The following is a 21,236-nucleotide window of genomic DNA, read 5'->3' on the forward strand; positions in this document are numbered from 1 at the left end:
GAAAAGAAAAACTTTAAAATTTATAAGAAGGATAGAAAAAGGAAAAGGAAAAGGAAAGAGAAGGAAAACACACAAAAAAATTTGAAAACCGAACGATGGGAAAATTTTTTTTTTTTTTTGAAATTTAAGATTTTTTTTTTTTTAAATTAAACCCGTTGCCAGTTAATTAGTCTCTTTATAACAGTCGTTTTACTCTCTCTCTGGATTAACACCCCCCTTCCCCCCCACAATAAAAAAAAAATTTATAAAATTTAAGCGTAAATTAGGGGGGAAGAAAAAAGCAAAAAAATTTTAACGAAAAAGGGATAAACAAACAAACAGAGACACAAAAAAGATTTAAACCTTTCTAACAACTTATTCAAATTCTAAATCAAAGAAAATTATTATTATTATTATTATTATTATTATTATTATTATTATTATTATTATTATTATTAGTATTATTATTATTATTATTAAAATGAAAAAAATTCGTTTTTTTTTTTACTTTTAAATCTTATGAATATTTAACAAGAGATACACATTCAAATATTTTATTTTTTTATTTTTTTTATTTTTCAAAGGTTGGACACGAACGAAAACGTGAATTTGGAAACTAAAAATTATGAGAAGAAAAAAAGAAAGAGAGAGAGAGAGGACGAGAGAGAGAGATAGAAAAATTTATTGTTTTTAAAAATCAGTATAAATCAAATCGTACCTGACAAATTTAGCAATGGATACGTTAACAAGAATAAGGAAAAAAAACCTGAAAATAAATAGTAGGAAAAAGTTTATATCCGGTACTGTTTTTATATCGATAGTTATTATTATTATTATTATTATTATTACGTTCACGTTATTATTATTATTATTTTTTGAAAAATTTTAATGCTATTTAAATACTTTTGGGGGTTGACTAAGTAATGAGAAAGAGAGAGAGAGGGAGAGAGGGAAATTTTATAAATGTAACAACAAACTCACGCAATTTTATTTAATCTCAATGAAGACAAACAAACAACAACCACAACCACGAAAGCAAAAATTTTCTTTTGTGCGAAAAAAAACATGAGAAGGAAAATAACAAAAAAAAAAATTTTTTTTGTTCTTTTCATTCGATTGTGTGTGTGAGTGTGTGAGTGAGTGTTGTTGATCGATGTATTTTTAGATTCAAAATAAACTTTCTTCTTTGTAAAAATCTGTCGGGAGAGTAAAAAAAATTCCCCCCCCCATCCCCCCATCCCCCCACTCGTTCGCCATTTAATTTTCAAAAAAATGTATATATATAAAACACAAAACAAAAAAAGAAAAAAGTTTATCATAAATTTTGATATTATTTCAAATCGGCTTATTATTTATTAATTTTTTTTTTTTTTTAATAACTAAAACAAACGAACAAACAAACAAACAAACAAACGCAATCGTGCACGCATGCGTGAACTAATGAATTATTAAAATTTATTTTTTTTTTTTTTTTTAAATTTTATTCGATCATCCATTAATAATATTTTACTTTAAATTTTTTTTATTAAAACTCATCGACCGATTTAAATTTATTTATTATTATTATCATCATTGATGATAAATTTTTATTTATTTATTTTTGATCTCGATTATTAATAATAATAATAATAATTAATAATTTTTTTTGTTTTTTAATAAATTTTTCGTTGGGTTAATAATGACGACACGATCATTTATTTAATTTTAAAAAAAAAAAAATGGCGTAGAAAAGATTTTAAGGTTTTTTTCGCAAGGTTATAGGGAGATGTAATTAATGGGTCGTGAGGAGAGGGGGGGGGGTAATTAAAAAGGGGGGTGTAGATGGTTAATAATTAATTCGTTTGTTTTTCTCTTAACTTTAAGAAATGGAAAGAATGAAAAATATGACGAATTTGCGGTTGTTGCTGTTGTTGTTGTTGTTGTTGCTGCTGTTTGTCTTTTAATAATTAATTAATTTTAGAAAAAAAAAATCCATTGGGAAATTATTTAAAATTGTTTGTACCATGAAAAAATATTGATTAACTAATGAAAATGTTAATAATAATAATAATAATAATAACAACAACAGCAACAACAAAAACAACAACAATCGCAAACTATAAAATTATATATTGAATTATGTTTCCTTTTTTTCGAAGGTTTTATCATTATCATCGTTATTTGTATTATTATTATTATTATTATTATTATAGTTTTGAAAAAGGAAAGAAAAGGTTTCGAATAAAATTTTTGTGTTTATGACCGACAGGAACGAGATTTTTATTAAGTAAGGTTCTTTAAAATCGAACGAATCTTATTTCAAATCCATAATTCGTGTTATCAAATCAAATATTATTATTATTATTATTATTATTATTATTATGTACGTACGTAATAACGATGGGAAATTTATGAAAAAAAAAAAAAAAGGAAAAATTATTATTATTATTATTATTTGTTTTCATTTCATTTCATTTTTTTTATAAAATCGATTAGATTTCAATTAATTTTATTATTTTTATTATATATATCTCATGAGATTTTTTTTTCGGGAGGGGGAGAGGGGGAGGGGAGGGGAGGGGAGGGTTTCCCTCCAATCATTTTATTTTGAATTGAAAAGTTTTTTATTATAGGAGATCAAGTTGTTCGTTCGGGCAGGTTCGGGCAGAAGAAAAGAAAACTTCGATAATATAAAATAATAAGAAAAATTTTTTTTTTCTAAACAGGAACGACATTTTGTCGCAAGTTTAAAAAAACTATTATTATAATATTTATTTATTACGTATAAGTGTTAAAAAAAAAAAAAAAACAAAATGGTTCCTCTGAGAGACAATATAAGAAATTTTTTACCTAATTTTATATGTCGAAGAGATACGGTGACACCGAAAGTCACACCACCGACAATTGTCGTTAGAAATTGGAAAAAAGTTTTATTAGGTTTTCCATTTTCACAAAAATTATCTCCCGACGAACTCATAGAGGTATGTCCTCGATTTTCATTTTTTATAATAATTATTACTATCATTATTATCATTATTTTTCTTGTTTTTGGTACGCAGGCAGCTGAAAGTGGAAATCTAGAAGATTTCGGTAGATTATTTATGGCGGATCCGAACAGATTAGAAATTCGAGATTCGAAAGGTAGAGCAGCAGCTCATCAAGCAGCAGCAAGAAATAAAGTCAATATTTTACAATTTATACATTCGCACGGCGGTGGTAATTATTATTATTGTTATTATTATTATTATTTACCGCTGGAGGGAATATATATATATATATATTTTTTTTATTTGAACGAACGGTGATTTAGATAATATTTTTCACACGTCAAAGATTTTCAATTAATGATATTCGATGACGTATCATTTCGATCATTTTTCCCTTTTTTTTTTTTTCAGATCTTAACATAAGAGATTATGCCGGAAATACACCTTTACACGTGGCCATTTTAAACGATTCTTATAACGTTATGGATTTTTTATTGCAATGGTATGAAAAATTAAAAAAAATTTTACGTACGTGCCACGCACGTACACACACACACGTGTGTGTACGTATGAGTCTCAAATAAGGGAAATTTTTGATTTCAGCGGCGTAAACACGAGTATTTTAAATGAAAAAAATCAAGCACCGATACATTTGATAACGGAATTGAATAAAGTCAAAGCACTCGAAGTATTGAGCAAACATCGTTCGAAAATAGACATACAACAGGGTGGAGAACACGGGAGAACGGCATTGCATTTAACGGCTATTTACGATTACGAAGAATGTGCCAGAATACTGGTACGTTATTAACGTTTCAAAAAAAAAAAAAAAAAAAAAACGGTGAGACAAAAAATGAAAAAAGAGAGAGAGTGAGAGTGAAAAAATGTTTGTTAATTACTTTGTATGTTTTCAATGAAAGATCACCGAATTTGGAGCATGTCCGAGAAAACCATGTAATAATGGATACTATCCGATACACGAAGCAGCTAAAAATGCATCGTCGAAAACGATGGAAGTTTTTTTACAATGGGGAGAATCTAGGGGATGTTCGAGAGAGGAAATGATGAGTTTTTACGATTCCGAAGGAAACGTACCACTTCATTCGGCCGTACACGGAGGAGATATAAGAGTAAATTTTTTTTTTTTTTTAATTTCAATGTGACAAAATTAAAAAAATTGAACGAAAGCCAGAGAAAAAGAAAAAAAAAATGAATTTTAATGTCAGAAATGTGGATTCATTCAAAAAAAAAAAAGAAATATTTACTACGTTTTTTTAATGTAAATAATTTTTTTTTCTTCTTCGTTTCGAAAGAAGAAGACGAGAGATAGAGAGAGAAAGAGAGAAGGAGACATTTTGTTTTTTTTTAATTAAATTAAAGTACTCACCCGGTTAATTTTTTTTTGCACCTTCAGGCTGTCGAACTCTGTTTGAAATCCGGTGCTAAAATATCCACGCAACAGCATGATCTATCAACGCCCGTTCATTTGGCTTGTGCTCAGGGTGCCATAGAAATCGTTCGTCTCATGTTTAAAATGCAACCCCACGAAAAAGAAATATGTTTAACTTCTTGCGACGTACAAAAAATGACACCCTTACATTGTGCCGCCATGTTTGATCATCCTGAAATAGTAGAATATTTAATATCAGAGGTATATTGGATAAATTTATTATTATCATGAAGCGAATGAAAACTTTTAAAATGATAATTTTTTTGCGTTTGCGTTTTTTTCCAGGGAGCTGAAATCAATCCACTGGATAAAGAAAATAGATCACCTTTACTACTTGCCGCTTCTAGAGCCGGATGGAGAACAGTTTTGACATTGATTCGACTCAAAGCAAACATTCTTCTCAAAGATTCCAGTTACAGAAATATATTGAGTTTGGTCGTCATGAACGGTGGAAGATTAGAAGATTTCGCACAAGAAGTGTTGAAGGTTTGTTCGTTTTCGATCGAATCATTACGACGTGATACGACGATTATTTTGGCATTTTCAGGTACAATCTAAAAAGGATCTCCTTTTGCTTCTCAATGAAAAAGATATATCCGGGTGTTCGCCGCTTCATTACGCGAGTCGAGAAGGCCACATAAAATCTCTTGAAAGTTTGATCAAGTTAGGAGCTTGCATAAATTTAAAAAATAATAATAATGAAAGTCCTTTGCATTTTGCTGCAAGGTACGGTCGTTACAATACCGTAAAACAACTTTTGGATTCTGAAAAGGGAACTTTTATAATTAACGAATGCGACGGTGAAGGTTTGACTCCGTTACACATCGCTTCAAAAAATGGTAAGAAAATCGTTGGTTTAATTTTTTAATATGAGAATTAATTATTCGGTTATTATCATCATCATTATCGTTATTTTTAGGACATTCGAGAGTTGTCCAATTACTTCTTAATCGTGGAGCATTACTCCACAGGGATCACTACGGAAGAAATCCTCTTCATTTGGCTGCCATGAACGGTTACACGCAAACAATGGAACTCCTTCATTCGGTTCATTCCCACCTATTGGATCAAGTGGACAAAGATGGAGTAAGGAAAAGCGGAAAATATTCCATTTGTACAATTTACGAACGCGGTTCGTTTTCCTATCGTTTTTGTTTTTTGTTTCGACAGAACACGACGTTACATTTGGCATCGATGGAAAACAAACCGAACGCGATATCGTTGCTCCTTTCGTTAAATTGCAAATTGCTGTATAATTATTTAGAAATGAGCGCCATTGATTATGCCATTCATTATAAATTTCAAGAAGCCGCACTCGCGATGGTGACTCATCCGACGCGATCCTGCGAAGTGATGGCACTAAAATCGGATAAGCATCCGTGCGTGACACTCGCACTCATAGCATCCATGCCGAAAGTATTTGAAGCCGTACAAAATGGTTGCATAACAAAAGCGAATTGTAAAAAAGATTCAAAATCCTTTTACGTCAGTCGACATTTTTAATTTTTTTTTTTTTTTTTTTTTTCATCCACCGGAAACGAGGAAAAAAAAACCGGGAAAAATTTGAATTTTCTGATTTGTTCCAGGTTAAATATCATTTTTCCTGCTTGCAGTGTCCGACCATATACGCTCAAGTCGATGAAAAAACAGGAGAAACATTAACGATAACAAATCCAATACCTTTGCCAGCATTAAACGTACATTCTTTTTAAAAATTCTTACGGGGGCGGGGGAAGAAGGAGGGAGGGATGTAGGGGAAGATGGAAAAAAATTAATTTTTTGATTTTTGCTTTCAGGCTATGGTATCGCACGGTAGGGTCGAATTATTGGCACATCCCCTAAGTCAAAAATATTTACAAATGAAATGGAATTCGTATGGGAAATATTTTCACTTGATTAATTTATTATTTTACACGATATTTCTAACCGTCGTAACAACATTTACGGCACACCTGATGCATTCAAACATAACGACGACCTGCGAAGAAAGTAATCAAACTGTTGTTTTATCTGTAAGATTTTAAACAAAAATCGTAACACCAAAAATCAAAAAGAAAAAAAATTTTTTATAAACAATAGAGAATCATTTAAAAAAAAAAAAAAATGGAGGGAAAAATTAATTTTTTTTTTTTTTTTTTTCGTTTTTTCCAACCGAAATCTTTTTTGTTTAAGGAAATCTCGCTGAGATTGGAATCATCGTCTAATTACACGATAATATATACTACGGCCGTGGCAATAGCCGTTTACGTATCCGTTCAATTATTTCGCGAAACTATACAAATGTATCAACAAAAATGGAATTATTGCATGGATCCGAGTAATTTCATATCGTTGGGATTGTATATTTCTTCGATAACTATGATCGTTCCCATTTTCATGGATAAATGTACGGATTTGCAATTTTCCAGCGCCGCCATCACAGTTTTTTTAAGTTGGTTTAATTTATTATTATACCTTCAAAGGTAAAATAAATTTCTTAGAATGCGATAGGACTAGTCATAATGATAATAATAATAATAATAAAAGAAAATTTACGAAAACAGGTTCGATCAGGTTGGAATATACATCGTCATGTTTTTGGAAATACTGCAAACTCTTATCAAAGTCCTTTTGGTCTTTTCGATATTGATAATAGCTTTCGGATTGGCTTTTTACATACTCTTATCGGGGGTGAGTCGAACCGGAAGGAGAATATTCGAACGAGTTAGAAAAAGGAATAATGATGAATTTTCCTTAGGGATCTCATTTGTCGTTCAGCACGGTCCCGATGTCTCTCATGAGAACTTTTGCCATGATGTTGGGCGAAATTGATTTTTTGGGAACGTACGTTCAACCGTTTTTTAGAAAACCCGAAGATTCGGACGACGTGTCGGAAGATAAAATAAAAACCTTACCGTATCCGTTTCCGGCTTTTTTCATACTGGGAATATTCATGGTACTCATGCCGATTTTACTTATGAATTTACTCATCGGTTTAGCCGTTGGTGATATAGAATCCGTGCGGAGAAACGCTCAACTCAAACGTTTGGCCATGCAGGTGCGAACCTAAAAAAAAAAAAAAAAAAATTGTAAAACGTAATGATAATAATAATGTTAACGGGTTTGTTTTGAATTCAGGTCGTTCTTCACACGGAACTCGAAAGAAAATTACCCAAATGTTTATTGGATAGAGTTGATAAAATGGAATTGATTGAATATCCGAATGAGAAAAAATGTAAATTGGGATTCCTGGATACGCTCCTCGGGAAATGGTTTTTCAATCCTTTTTCAGACGATGGTAATAAGTGTGTGTGAGATGTGCAGAGCGGAAAATTGATGATTTATTATTATTATTGTTGTTGTTGCAGTCGGTTGGGAAATGGTCGTGGACAACACGGAAGATTATCTAACGTCGGAAATGGCAAAACAAAAAAAAAAATTAAAAGAAATATCATCGTGTCTGGAAACGCAACAACTTTTCCTTCGTCTAATAATACAGGTATGACACACGTGATAATAATAATAATAGTCGAAAATTATGTTTAATGATAATGATGATAAAATGTGTAGAAAATGGAAATAAAAACGGAAGCGGATGACGTGGACGAAGGGATATCACCGAACGCATTGAAAAATCTATTAAACAGGAGCAGTTCTAGTTACACGTCACCGTACGCAAGGAAAAAATTACGTTCGTCACTTAGCATTACGAAATCATCGAATTATTAGTTTAAAATTTTTCACTTTCTTTTTTTATGTGTAATAATAATAATAATAATAAATTTTTGATAGTCGTAAAAAAAGGTGAGTGAGAGAGAGAGAGAGAGAGAAAGAAAATCTCTCAACGATTTTATATGTTCCCGAAGGAATAAATTCTCACCTGAAAAAAAAAATTTTAATATTATAAATGTTTCGTATGATAAATATATATTTTAATTACAAAAACAAAAAATTATGTTATGCTTATGATGATAAATATATTAAAAAATATTTTCACTGATAAATATACGTTTGTGTATTTTCCATTGAATTTTATCCATTGAATTTAAAAAAAAAAAAATTTTTTCTTTCCCCTCGATCGTGTATTGAATTTGATTTGTTTTTATTTAAAATTTATTACCGTTAGATTTTTAAAAAAAATATAATTTATTTATTTTCCTTTGAAATTTTACCTTTTAGATATTATTATTTTCTATTTAAATTTTTTTCCATTGAATTTTTAACTTAAAAATTTGTTTTTTTATGAAGTCGGTTTCTTTTTCAACTTGAATTTCCCTCCTCCTTTCCCCGCCTCCCCCCAATCACACCCCCCACCAGTTAAATTCAAATAAAACTTACCATTGAATTTATTCCATTTGAAATTTTCCTTTGAATCGTTTCAATCATTTTTTTGTTTTGATTTAAATCAAGTTAAAGAAATTTTTTTTCCATTGAATTCTTTTCCATTCCTTTGTAATTTTTTTCCATTGAATTTCAACCATTAAATTTTTCCCGTTCCATTTCGCTCCCCCCCCCCCACATTAAATTGTAATAAGTCCAATATTAAAACATCATACAAAATTTATCCATTGAATTTATTTCATTTGAAATTTTCCTTTGACTATAATTATTAACATTAAATTTTTAATTCCGAGATATATATTTGCAATTCCCCCCCTCCCCCCGCGTTAAAATCAAAAACATTAATTAGAAAATTCAAATTGGACATAGTATGTTTTTAATTTTAAAGAAATTATCCGATCGCTTAGTATTTATTGCAAAAACGGACTATGTGAATAGAGAAAAAATTAAAATTTAATAAAAAAAAAAATTTTTATTTTTTTTATTTTTTTTTTCAAATATATATATATATATATATATGTAATCAACATTATTAATTAATTAATTAATAAATAATTAATTAAACTAAATTACAATAAATAATTAATTAACAGTATCTATTTTACATAGATTATTTGTCATACAATTGAATTTCTTTTTCTTTTTTTTTTTTTTTTATACCCCAAAATCTCTCATTAAATCTTTCTATTTAACCGTTATAACGAAAACAAACAACAACAATTGTGAGAAAAATAACAAACGAACAAACAAACAAAATGATAAATTTTTCTTTTTTTTACAATAACAAACAAATCCTTTTACTACCTTTTCATTAAATACCCAACAAAACAGAAAAGAGAGATAGAAAAAAAAAAACTAAAAAATTAATTTTATTTTCTTCCTTTGTTTTCCTTTTTTCCTTTTCTACAATAATAAATATATATATATATTAAAATTAAAACTTTTTTAAGCAAAAATTAATAACAACAAAATTTCCTTTTTTTTTTTTTTAACCAACTACTCACACCAACAACAACGAAAAAAAAAATAACAAAAACAATTTTCCTTTTTTTCCTTTTTTTCCTTTTTTCCTTTTTCTAATTAATTAATTTTCTATCTTTCTCTTTCTTCTTGTTTTAAAGCACTACAAAAAAACAATTTGCTCTACGTAAAAAAAAAAAAAAAAAAAACAATTTTTTATCATCATTATTAAAAAAAATTATTAGCAATTTATTTATTTAATAATTTATTCGTAAAATTATTAATTAATTAATTAATTAATTAATAATTAATTAATAAATAAATACAAATTCCCTGCTATTAGTTTGTTTATTTATTTTATTTTAATTTAACTAACTCATGATTGTACGCCAGTAAAATTTTTTTAAGCTTTAAACAAAATTTTTTTTTTTTAGTTTTTATTTTTTTTTATTTTTTTTTTAAATATTTTTTTTTCTTATTTTATTATCAACGGACAAAAAAAAGCAATTCGTTAATAATAATAATAATATATAAAATAAAACAAACAAACAAACAAACAAACAGAATTTTTCTTAACGTTTTTTTTTTTTTCATTTAAAATTTCAACAATAAAATGATCTATATGTATATGTATATATATAGAATCAAAGATGGCGTCTTTTGTTTTTTTTTTTTTGTTATATTTTCTCTTTTTTTTTATATAAAAAATTTTTAATAAAACCTTCAACACAAACTATCTAACTAATGCGAGACGATAACATCGATCTAAATTTTTTTTAAATAATAATAATAATAATAATAATAAATAACGAAAAACCGAAAAAAAATTAATTGAAAAAATAATAAAAAACGTTTCAACTTTTTTATTTATTAATTATTAATTATTATTAATCATCGTCCATGTCAATAAGTTCACCTTGGTATCGACTTTTCGTTCTACAGAACATTGTCAAACAGAATAATCTGAAAAAAATTCTAAATTGAGGGCTGAACGTTAGAAGAATTAAAGATTTCCATGCGGAATTTGCAACGCCTATCCAAACGATTCCAAATTGTAAAAGCGGTATCTGAAAATGAAAGACAAAGGATTCGATATATCGATATATCGATTCGATCGATTTCTCCCACATCGACATACATACTAACCTGTAATTTACTTCCGGTTACGTATTCGTACAATCTCACGCCTGCGTACGGCGTCCAAGATATCCAAAAAATTGCTATTAATAGAAACGACATGACGTGACTCGGATTCGCGAGATTTTCCGCGAGCGCCGTTGCATATTCTTTATCGTGTATGGGCACGCCATGTTTTAATCGTCTCATCATTAAAAATATGTACCAATACGTGTACACCATCGTGAACAACGTTGGCACCAATACCTGAAAATAAAAATAAATAAATTACTTACGGCGAAATTTCCCGGAGAATCGTCCGGAAAATGAGACAAAACTTACCAAAATGGCGAGCGTGATAGTGTACGCCGCCATGTTTCCCCAATCTAACATGCATATGTGAGCTTCTTTATTGTACAAAGGTTTGTAAAATCCCAACAGGGGTGGACAGCATAACATCAACGATGAGATCCACGTGAAAACCATCCAACACTGACATCGAGTTTTCGTTTGTACCGTGTCGTACCTCAACGGTTTTCTAACAGCCAAATATCTATCCACGCTCATCCACATAAATGAAAAAACTGTTACAACCCAAAGTGTAACCTGTGGAAACAATCGAACAGAAACGTTAAGATACCTCATTCGTAGGAAGATGAAGAGATTTATAAATGGAACGACGACAAACTTCGACGTATCCGGCCAACATGCAAATAATGTCACCATATATCCACCGTTGAACCATGGCGGGATAAACGGATAAGGGCACGACAAATAAACCGCATATTAGATCAGCAGTAGCAATCGAAAGAATATAAATGTTAATCACTTCTTGAGGGCCTGTAAGGAAAACAAAAACGACATGATCCGTCGCGACAAACAGAAAACAGAAAAATCATATTGACCCGGGTCAAGTGCGTAACGTACCGTCATTCATACAAAGATGAAAGGAAAAAGGAGAAAGAAGAAAGAGGAAGAAGAAGGAAGAAGAAAGAGGAAGAAGAAGAAGGAAGAAGAAGGAGGAAGAAGAAGGAAGAAAAACGCATTTCATTCACGGTCTGCTAAAAAAAGAAACGACAGATTCATCATTCAAAAGTTTGTCAATTGTGCGGTCAACCAAATCCCCATATACAAACGTCGACAAAACGTTTTCTCTCTCACTCACTCTCTTTCTCTCTCTTTTTAAAAATAATAATAATAATGAAAGATATTTAAACGCGATAATATTAATAAGAGTTCGTACAAAACAAAATATCCCGATCGATTACAATTTTGGAATTTTAAATGTAAAAAAAAAACTTTCAAACAAAATCGATAAGAATTTTTCCAGCTGGAAATAAAAAGAGAGAGAGAGAGAGAGAGAGAGAGAGAACCATTAAAAATTTTCCATTTTCCATACACGAGGCTTTAATAATTACCTCGGGCGTTTAGAAACGTAGCAATTATGACGACATTTGACACAATGATGGCGACTCCTAAGCAGGAAATAACGGTTGCTTCTGTAAGAGCCTCCAGATTGAAATCTTCGTCCTCTTCGTCGGTGAGGATAATCATGCCTGTAAAAACAAACCTTTTTTTTTTTTTTTTTTTTTCGTCGTTTGTTTTGTTTGTTTTCTTTTGTTGTTGTTGTTGTTTTTTTTTTTTTTTTTTTTTGGCGTTATGAAAATAAAATCTCACCGGGGTACATCCTCTCAACTCCGTTTTTAGGCCATTTGACCGGTTCGGTCAACCACCCGATGCCATTTTTAATGGATCGAACGTGGGGCACAAGCCCCGAATCCTTTGATCACCGACTCACAAACGTAATCTCCTTTGACATTAGTACCATCGATCTGTAAACAAACAAACAAACAAACAAACAAACAAATTATGACGAGGGAACGTTAACGATTTACAATAAATATTTAAAAATTTCGAAAAATATATCATTATTTCTTTTACTCTCCTTCACACACACCCCCCACGTTCTGCCACGTCTCGCACCCCCCCCCCGAAAAAAGGCAAAAAAAATTAAAACCTTTACCTTACCCCCTCCTCCTTTCCGAGAAAACGAAAAAAAAAAAAACAATTCTTAGCATGATCATTATACCTTTTTAATAACAACCCTTAATCAAAGACGTATTTATTGCAGTCACGAAACAAACGTTCAACAACAACAACAACAACAACAACCACAACCAAACAAAGAAAAAATAAATTAAAATTAACGCGATGTAAATGAACAACTACAACGAGGGATTTTGAGGTCGTGACCCCGCCCCCCCCCACGAAAATCGTTAAATATTTTTTTTTAATAATAACAAACAACTACCCGTTTGTTCAACACACCAGACGACAAACACAATTTTTTCAAAAATTAATTTCACCTCACTACCCCCCCCTCCGTACACGACAAACTACTACAACCGACTAGAGAGAGATTCAATGGATTCTCATAAAACGTTTGTCCGATAAGTCGTCGTGAACTAAGAAAGAATCGTCGTGGCATTAACATTAATTAACCTCCACCCCCTCCGTTCAAATCCTCCTCCTCCTCCCCCTTTTCGATTACTTTCTTTCTTATCCTCTTCCTTATCGATAACAACTTTTTTCGCCTACCATCACCACCACCACCCTCCTTTCCTCCCACGATGATTTCATTGTATTTGAATAATTTATAGAATATCATCATCATCATCATTATTGTTCTTTAAAATTGAAAATAAGTTTTGCAATTGAGAGAGAAAGCGAGAAAGAGAGAGAGATAGAGATAGAGAGAAATAACTTTTGTTTTCGGAAGGGAGGAGGGGGAGGGGGGGGAGGATTTTCCCATCGAAAATTTATTCGTTCCTTTTTATTAATTTAAACAATTAAAAATTAAATTTTCAAATTCGAAAAGATTATTAAAACGATGACGTCACACATTTAAAATACGATTCCTATTTCACATCGTCGTAACATTTTATATATATTATAATAATACGAGTTGTAAATAACGATAAGATTATTATTATTATTATTATTATTATTATTATTATTATTATTATTATTATTATGCGCGAGAGGAGGGAGGGTGGGGTAATGCGGGGATCATAACGATCGAAAAAATTTTTATTTAATTAATGCGAAAAAATTAATAATAATAATTTTTTTTTTGGTGGGTGGGGGAGGAGGAGATCCGGTGGGGGGAGGGGAGGCGAATAAGTGATGGCGGTTGAATCGGCGTGTCGGCGGTGAAATGTAAATTGTTTCCGGTAAATAAAAAGGCGGTTACGAATACGGAAATGGGGAACGGAGGAGGAGGAGGGAGAAGGAGGGGGGGAGGAGGAGTCGATGGAAACGAACGGCAGTAAAAATTCATGCAAGAAACGTCATAAGAAAATAACGATAACACGCATCATCATCGTTTCGTGATATTACATTTTTTTTTTTTCTCCATTTTTCCATTTTTTTTTTCCTTTTTTTAATTTTATTCCTTTGAATTTTTTTTTACGAACGAACGAACACGTCGAAAAATCAAAAATTTCCTTTTTTTTTATTTTTTTCTTTTTTTTTTTTTTTAATTATTAAAACTTCTTGAAAACTCTTCGAAAAAGAAAGAAAAACTTGAATGGTTTTCCTTTTATTTTCCCTAACAAGAAAAAGGAAAAAAAGGAAAAAGTTAATAAATAAAAATTTTCTTTTCGGTGAATTCTTTTCCCCTTCCTCCTCACCCTCCTCCTCCTACTTCTTACTCCTCCTCAACTTTTTTTTTTTTTTTACCCCATCAAATTTCCTAATAAAACAAAAAAAAAAAAAAAAAAATCCTCCCGAGAGTCTTTCTTTTGCCAACTTGATTTTTTTCATGTGACAATTGAGACGTTTAACAACAACAACAACGACAACAACAACAACAAACACGACGACAAACGACGTCAAAAAAAAAAAAAAAAAAGAAAATTTATCAAACGACCAAATAAAATTTTTACTCCATTTTCTCTCTCTCTCTCTTTTTCTCCCTCAAAAAAAAAAAAAATTATTTTATTTATTTATTTAAAATCTCCCCAACAATTTATAATAATAATAATAATATTTCTGTGAACGGATTGTTTGTTTTCCCCCTCCCCCGTCTTTTTCTTCTTCTTTCTAAATTTTAATTTTCTCACGAAAATTAACATAAAATTATGCAAAATATTTTTCCCTTTTTTCCCTTTTTTTCCTCCTACCAAAAATATAATCAAAACAATTTTCAACCCTTAAATTAATTTAAATTTCACGGAATTCACCACGAGGGCGGGGGGAAGGTGGAGGAGGGGTTGAGAGAGAGAGAGGGGGTTGGAAAAGAAATAAGAAAAAAAAAAAAAAATGAGAAGGAAACAAACCGAATCGTATTTAAATTTTCTTTACAACACATTTCCTTCAGCATCTTAATAAAAATTTTCCCACATCTCTCTCTCTCTCTCTCTCTCTTTCATCCCGTCTATATATTCTACTATCCCACTTTTTAAAATTTTTAACTTCTCTCCTTTTCCCCTACCCCTACCACCACCACCACCACCATCCCCACCATCATCCACACACGATTAACGTAAAGAAAAAGGAGTGCGAGGGGGAGGGGAGGAGGAGGAGAAAAATCCTCTTTTATAAATTTTCCAAATGCAAAAGAAAATTTTTTTTTGGAATTGTTAAAAAATGTAAAAATTTTCGTCGTAATTTTTCCTTTTTTTTTCTTCCTTTTTTCCTTTTTTTTGGCGGGAAGGGAAAAAATTTCAAAAAAAAAAAAAAAAAAAAAAGAATTCGGGGAAAGAAGGAGAATAATCGATTTTTCGAGAGTTTAAAAAAAAAAAAAATTTCAACCTAGTCCTTTAACAATAACAAAAAAAAAAAAAAAAAAAATTCCCAATAGCTTCTTCGCGTCCTAGATAAAAAAAAAAGGTGAATAATAATAATAATGATGATGATGATGATGATGATGATGATGATGATAATAATAATAATAATAATAATAAAAACATACGCAAAAAACAAACAGAAAATCTGAAAAAACTTGTTAGAGAAGTGAGACAGAAATCATTGAAAAATAAATGAGAGAGAGAGAGAGATAGTTCGATAGAAAATCTACTTTTTTTTTCCTTTTTTCCTTTTTTTTTAATAATAAGTTTCCTTTGATTTCGTACGATAATAACAAAAAAAAAAAAAGGGGAAAAAAAATTGGAATATATATACAGTTTTTGCTCCAGTTCACATAACCAAAAACAAAAAACAAAAAAAAGAAATTTTTTCTTTCTTTCCGAATGTAAAATTATTAAAATTTTATGCAAAAGTTGAAAAAAAAAAAAAAAAAAAAAAAAGTTTTCATCTAATTCCACGTCAAAAAAAAAAAAAAAAGAAAAAAAAAATTTCTTTTTTTTTTTTTATTTCACGGCTCAAAGGAATTTGATGTCCTTTAATTGGAACGAAAACTTTTTTTTTTTTTTTTTTGTTCCACCCCCATTTCCTTTCTCTTATCCTCTCCGCTATCCTCTCCCTCTATCTCTCTCTAACCTTACCTACATTCAAAAGAACTTTTTTTTAAAGGGGGAAGCGGGGAACAGGGAGTAACGTAATAGGGGGCGGGGGCGGGAAATAAAAAGTCGATGTCGTTAAAAAAAATAAGACGATATAAAATAAATAAAAAAAAATGAAAGATAAAAAAACTAAAAAATGATGAAATGTTTCAAACATTCGGAAAATATTAATAATAATAATAATAATAATCGTTGTCAATTCAACGCTGTCGTGAAAAAATAAAGAGAGAGAGAGAGAGAGAGAGAGATAGAAAAAGGAAAATTCAGCACGATTCAAACTATTGATTTTCATTATTATCGTAACCTACTACGACTATCAACATCATCATCATAATCATCATCATCATTATTATTATTATTTCATTATCAAAACGTTTTTTTTTATTGCTTTCTGTAATAATTAATAACAACACGACCTGGTATTGTGGGGGGAGGGAGGCGGGAGAAAAATATTAATCCGCAAGGATAATAGAAAAAAAAAAAAAAGAAATGAGTAGAGAGGAATAACTCGGGGGGAGGGAAATGAGAGGGAAGGGGAGGGGAGGGGAGGTAGCAGAGGGGAGTACGGATGAAGCAAGCTAAGAAAATAATAATAATAATAATAATAATAATAATAAAGAAACAAAAATTGCGAAAACGAAACCTAAATTCATAATTAAAGTAAAAATTTTTTGCTAAATACGTAAGTAACGAGTGTAATTTTCCCGGGGGGCGAGGTGGGGCGGGAGGGGAGAAAGAGGGCGGAAAGGGAGAGGGGGAAAAGGAAAACGTTAATTATCAATTAATAAAATTTTTCAAAAAAAAAAAAAAAATTATTAAAACTTTCACGTTTTGCGACGACGACGACGACGACGACACAATTTTTCCGTCAGAAAAAACAGTAAAATGGTCGGTGGAGTAAAAACAAAACCTTTTTGCCTTTTTTTTTTTTTTTAATTCTTTTCCTTTCTTTGCAATTTTTTTCTTTTTTTCTCCATAAATTATTACAAAAAAAAAAAAAAACAAAAAAACAAATAGAGAAAAAAAAAAAAAAATGAAATCCCATTCATGAAAAAGGTTTTATTTTACGTATTAATCTCAGGTAAAAGTCAGCAAAAAGGCTGAATCGATTTGTCAAGGTCTAAACGTACATACGAGAGGACAATGCCAAAAAGGATTCATCCTTACCCTTATTCATCCTAATATAAATAATAACGACGACGACGATAATAATAATAATAATAACAACGGTAAAATAAAACGCGTGGAATAAAATAAAAAAAATAAAATAAAAAAATGAAATTTCGTCGACTCCCCCCCCCCATTTTTACAGTCTCGGATAAGATGTCGGAGAGTCAAGGTTGAACCTTTCGTGTTTTCCTATCATAAAAACAAAAAAAAAAAAAAAAAACCTTTTCTTGTATTTAAAATAAAATGGGTTGTGCCTTTTCTTTTCCTTTTTTCCCTTTTAAATAATAACATTTCACTAACAACACCTTACGAATAATAATAATAATAATAATAATAAAAAATTAAATAACCTTTTTTCACATTATACAAAATTTAAAATAAAAAAAAAAAAAACGTCACGTGGTTTATTATTAGCAAAAGTTTTCCTTTTTCTCTCTCTCTCTCTCTCTCTCTTTCTTTTCCCATAAAATTTTTGTATTTTTTTTTTTTTTTCCTTTTTTTCGTCACCGTCATCGTCATCGTCATCGTCGTCATCGTCGTCTTTTGTCGATAAATCGAAATCAATTTTCCAAAAAAAAAAAGTCACAAACTTAACAATAAATAAAACGCGACGAATTATTATTATTATTATTATTATGTATTCACGATTACCAACGAAAATAATTAAAAAAAAAAAAAAAAAAAAAAAAAAAAAAAAAAAACGTGACATATGAAAAAAAAATTAAAATTCGACGAAGACGTTCGAGGAGGACGTCGAGGACGTCTTCGTCGTCGTTTTCCGGTACCAAATTAAAACCTTTAAGAACCTTAAAGGAAAAATTATATTTTCGTTGATATAACGTGTGGGAAAAAAACAATAATAATAATAATAATAATAATAATAAATAGAATAATGAAATTAAAAAAAAAAAAAAAAAAATTAAAAATAATATTAATTACGATCGATCGTTCCTCGTGGAAACATTATTTAAAAAAAAAATAATAATAATAATAAATAAATAAATAAATAAACTTACTGATAAGAATCCAAAGGAATTGCATGTGTTGTAAAGGTTCGAGCAACGAATTATATGTCAAAAAAAAAAAAAAAAATTTTTTCTTTTCTTTTTTCACCGACCGAATCCTGGGCTCGATACGTGCGCGAGCTTTTCGCGTTGCCCGGGCGAAACCCACCAAAAAATTTTTCCAACAAGTTTATCTATACGCAGAAACACAGCGCTTTCTCCAGTTCTATTCTATCTTTCTCCCTCTCTTTCCTTTTTCTTTTCCCTTTTTCTCTCTTTTTTTTTTTTTTTTATGTATTTTTCCGTTTTCGAATCTGTAAAAACAAAAAAAAAAAAAAAAAAAAAAAATCACAATCCGAATAAAAATAAAAAAATTCAATTACTAAAAAAAATTAAAAATCGTCGTTATCATTATTATTATCATATTCTTAATTTTTTTTTAATCCCTTAAAAAAATTTATCATTATTATTATTATTTCTTAAGCTCCCATAAAGAATTTTTTTTTTTTTTTTTTTTGCATTTGTTGCCAAACATAATCATCATCATCATCGTTATACGATTTATACGGCTAATTAAGTTTTTATTTCCGGTTATTTGGTTCCTTTTTTTATCCCACACATCCTCCCCCATACGCCCTCCCCATTTACAGACAACAGCAAAAAAAAAAAAAAAATTTGCTGTTTTTATTTATTGTTTTTTTTTTTTCGCATGAAAAAATTAATTTGTTAACTTATTATTATTATTATATACCTTTTCACAAAAATATTTATTTTATTATGTTGTCGTCCTGATTTGTTTCTTTTTTTTTTTTCCTGTCAAAAAATCGACGGAGTGAATTCACGTACGAATAATAAATGTTAAAGAAAAATAAATTTTTTCTCGTGCTGTCGTCTTCCTCCTGTCGTTAACATTTTTTTTGTTAATAAATATTTTCCGTTGGTCGAAAGTTGACGACGAGAGTTTTTCCAAATTGTCGACAGGTTCGATATTTAAAATTTTTTTTTTTTGGATTTTATCTGGAAGAAATGATTTTATTAAACATTTAAAAACGTTGTTTATAATTACTTTACGATATTTAATTACGTTAATTAACCTGATTAATTATTTACTTATTTAAATATTCCGGCATGTTTTCTCCCCCCCCCCCATGTTGAAACTTTTTTCCCTGGATTTTTCATTCGAGAAAATCTGGATAAACGCAGGTTCCTGGAAAGAAAAAAGAGAAAATCTCTATATAAAAATTGTAAGTGATATTTAACGTGTTTATTTACATAGACAAAAATTTATGTCTCAAAATTATTCCTTCCTGTGGCAAATAATAATAATAATAATAAGTCAATGATTTTCACCGAGCCCGGCCATATGATGAAAGAGTAGTAGTTAATTTAAAAGCCACCGTAATTTAATTTTTCATAAGCGATCGTGCTGCTCTCACGTGAGTAAAATAAAAACTAAAACAACTTCTTCACAAAATTGAAAACGTTTTAAATTTTTGTTAAAAGATGTCGCGATTGTATTTTTTCGTTTTCCATTTTTTTTTTTTTTTAGTAAAACTCACTTGATTTTTTTTCCTTGATTTTTTCGACGAAGATTGAATCATCATGAAACTTTCTCCATGGTCCCTCTCAAAACTGAAATAATAACAATTTATTATTATTATTATTTTTATAAAAATTAAACCTCATTCGAATATATAACAAAAAAGTACCCATGAATTCAAAGAAAGAATCATTATTATTATTATTTAAATGCGTAATAGTAAGCAATTTTTTTTTTATGATTTTCATTTCAGAAATTTTTTTAATTTAACCTGTTTTGCACGTTTTTTAAATGCTATTCTTTTTTACATTCAAAATAATATGTAAAAACGTTTAAGAAAATTCTCTTCTATGCAAAACAATAACAACAATTATATTTATGTGTTATTAATAATAAAACTTACTATGTGTGATCGATTTCGAAATTTTCTTCTTTTTTTTAAAATTTGGGACGAAATATATATATATATAAGCATGGCATAGAATTTTGTCCTCTTGCGTCATGAGCTCAGATGAAACTTAAAATCAATAATTTCTACAACAGATAAATGACAGGGTTTTTGTTTTGTTATTGTTATTATTTTTTCAACATAAACTTTAATGAAAATGAATTCAATATAAACTTTAAAGTTAATTTTACATGAATATACTCACTTGTTTGTCAAAAAAATTGAGTGCAAAGAAAAACCTATTCATGTAATGATTAGAATTACACATTCTAATACTTTCACTGGCAACCAAACACATACTTATTTATTTTCTTCTCTTCTTTACTTTAAAATGAGATAAAAATAGGTAAATGTTTGTCAACTTCATCTGAAAAAGAAAAAAAAAAGTCAAAATTTTACATGTGAACATTTAATTAAAGGTTATGGCATCATGGCAGGTCTTTCATAATTCCATCACAATTAGTAAAAATTAATTATTTTTACATATTCATACAACGTAATAATGTATTATATAAATAAAATATAATATTTAATAATAATAATTCATTATAAAAATCAAATAAAATTGACAAAAAATAAAATAAAAAACCCACGTGTGTTGTAATGGCCTATTGCAACAATTACTGCAATGAATATGAATTAATTTGCATAAGAAAGTTTCTTCTATGGCTAACGATATTTATTTAATAAAAAAAAAAATATCCATCAAAAGTAATATTAATAATAAAAAAATAAAAAACATTCCATGTAATTAAATA

General features: G+C 29.4%; 2 protein-coding genes across 2 annotated transcripts; one reads left to right on the top strand and one right to left on the bottom strand.

Moving 5' to 3' along the window:
- Window positions 1-2,771: 2,771 nt before the first annotated feature.
- Phum_PHUM581070 (uncharacterized protein) lies at window positions 2,772-8,103 on the top strand (the record flags this gene model as incomplete). The annotated part of the gene is made up of 18 exons (XM_002432301.1): window positions 2,772-2,939; window positions 3,018-3,174; window positions 3,357-3,447; window positions 3,549-3,744; window positions 3,866-4,075; window positions 4,360-4,596; window positions 4,681-4,881; window positions 4,943-5,234; window positions 5,315-5,481; window positions 5,566-5,880; window positions 5,982-6,092; window positions 6,192-6,407; window positions 6,568-6,857; window positions 6,939-7,065; window positions 7,133-7,432; window positions 7,513-7,672; window positions 7,743-7,873; window positions 7,945-8,103. 18 exons carry the CDS (start codon window positions 2,772-2,774, stop codon window positions 8,101-8,103), a joined length of 3,528 nt encoding a protein of 1,175 aa, XP_002432346.1.
- Window positions 8,104-10,562: 2,459 nt separating this feature from the next.
- On the bottom strand, window positions 10,563-12,345 carry Phum_PHUM581080 (class A rhodopsin-like G-protein coupled receptor GPRnna2, putative; the record flags this gene model as incomplete). Its single annotated transcript, XM_002432302.1, has 5 exons — window positions 10,563-10,742; window positions 10,822-11,058; window positions 11,134-11,397; window positions 11,480-11,631; window positions 12,210-12,345. 5 exons carry the CDS (start codon window positions 12,343-12,345, stop codon window positions 10,563-10,565), a joined length of 969 nt encoding a protein of 322 aa, XP_002432347.1.
- Window positions 12,346-21,236: the final 8,891 nt, after the last annotated feature.

This window comes from Pediculus humanus, genomic scaffold (assembly GCF_000006295.1).
Source record: "Pediculus humanus corporis 1103172108309 genomic scaffold, whole genome shotgun sequence".
Taxonomy (NCBI): domain Eukaryota; kingdom Metazoa; phylum Arthropoda; class Insecta; order Psocodea; family Pediculidae; genus Pediculus; species Pediculus humanus.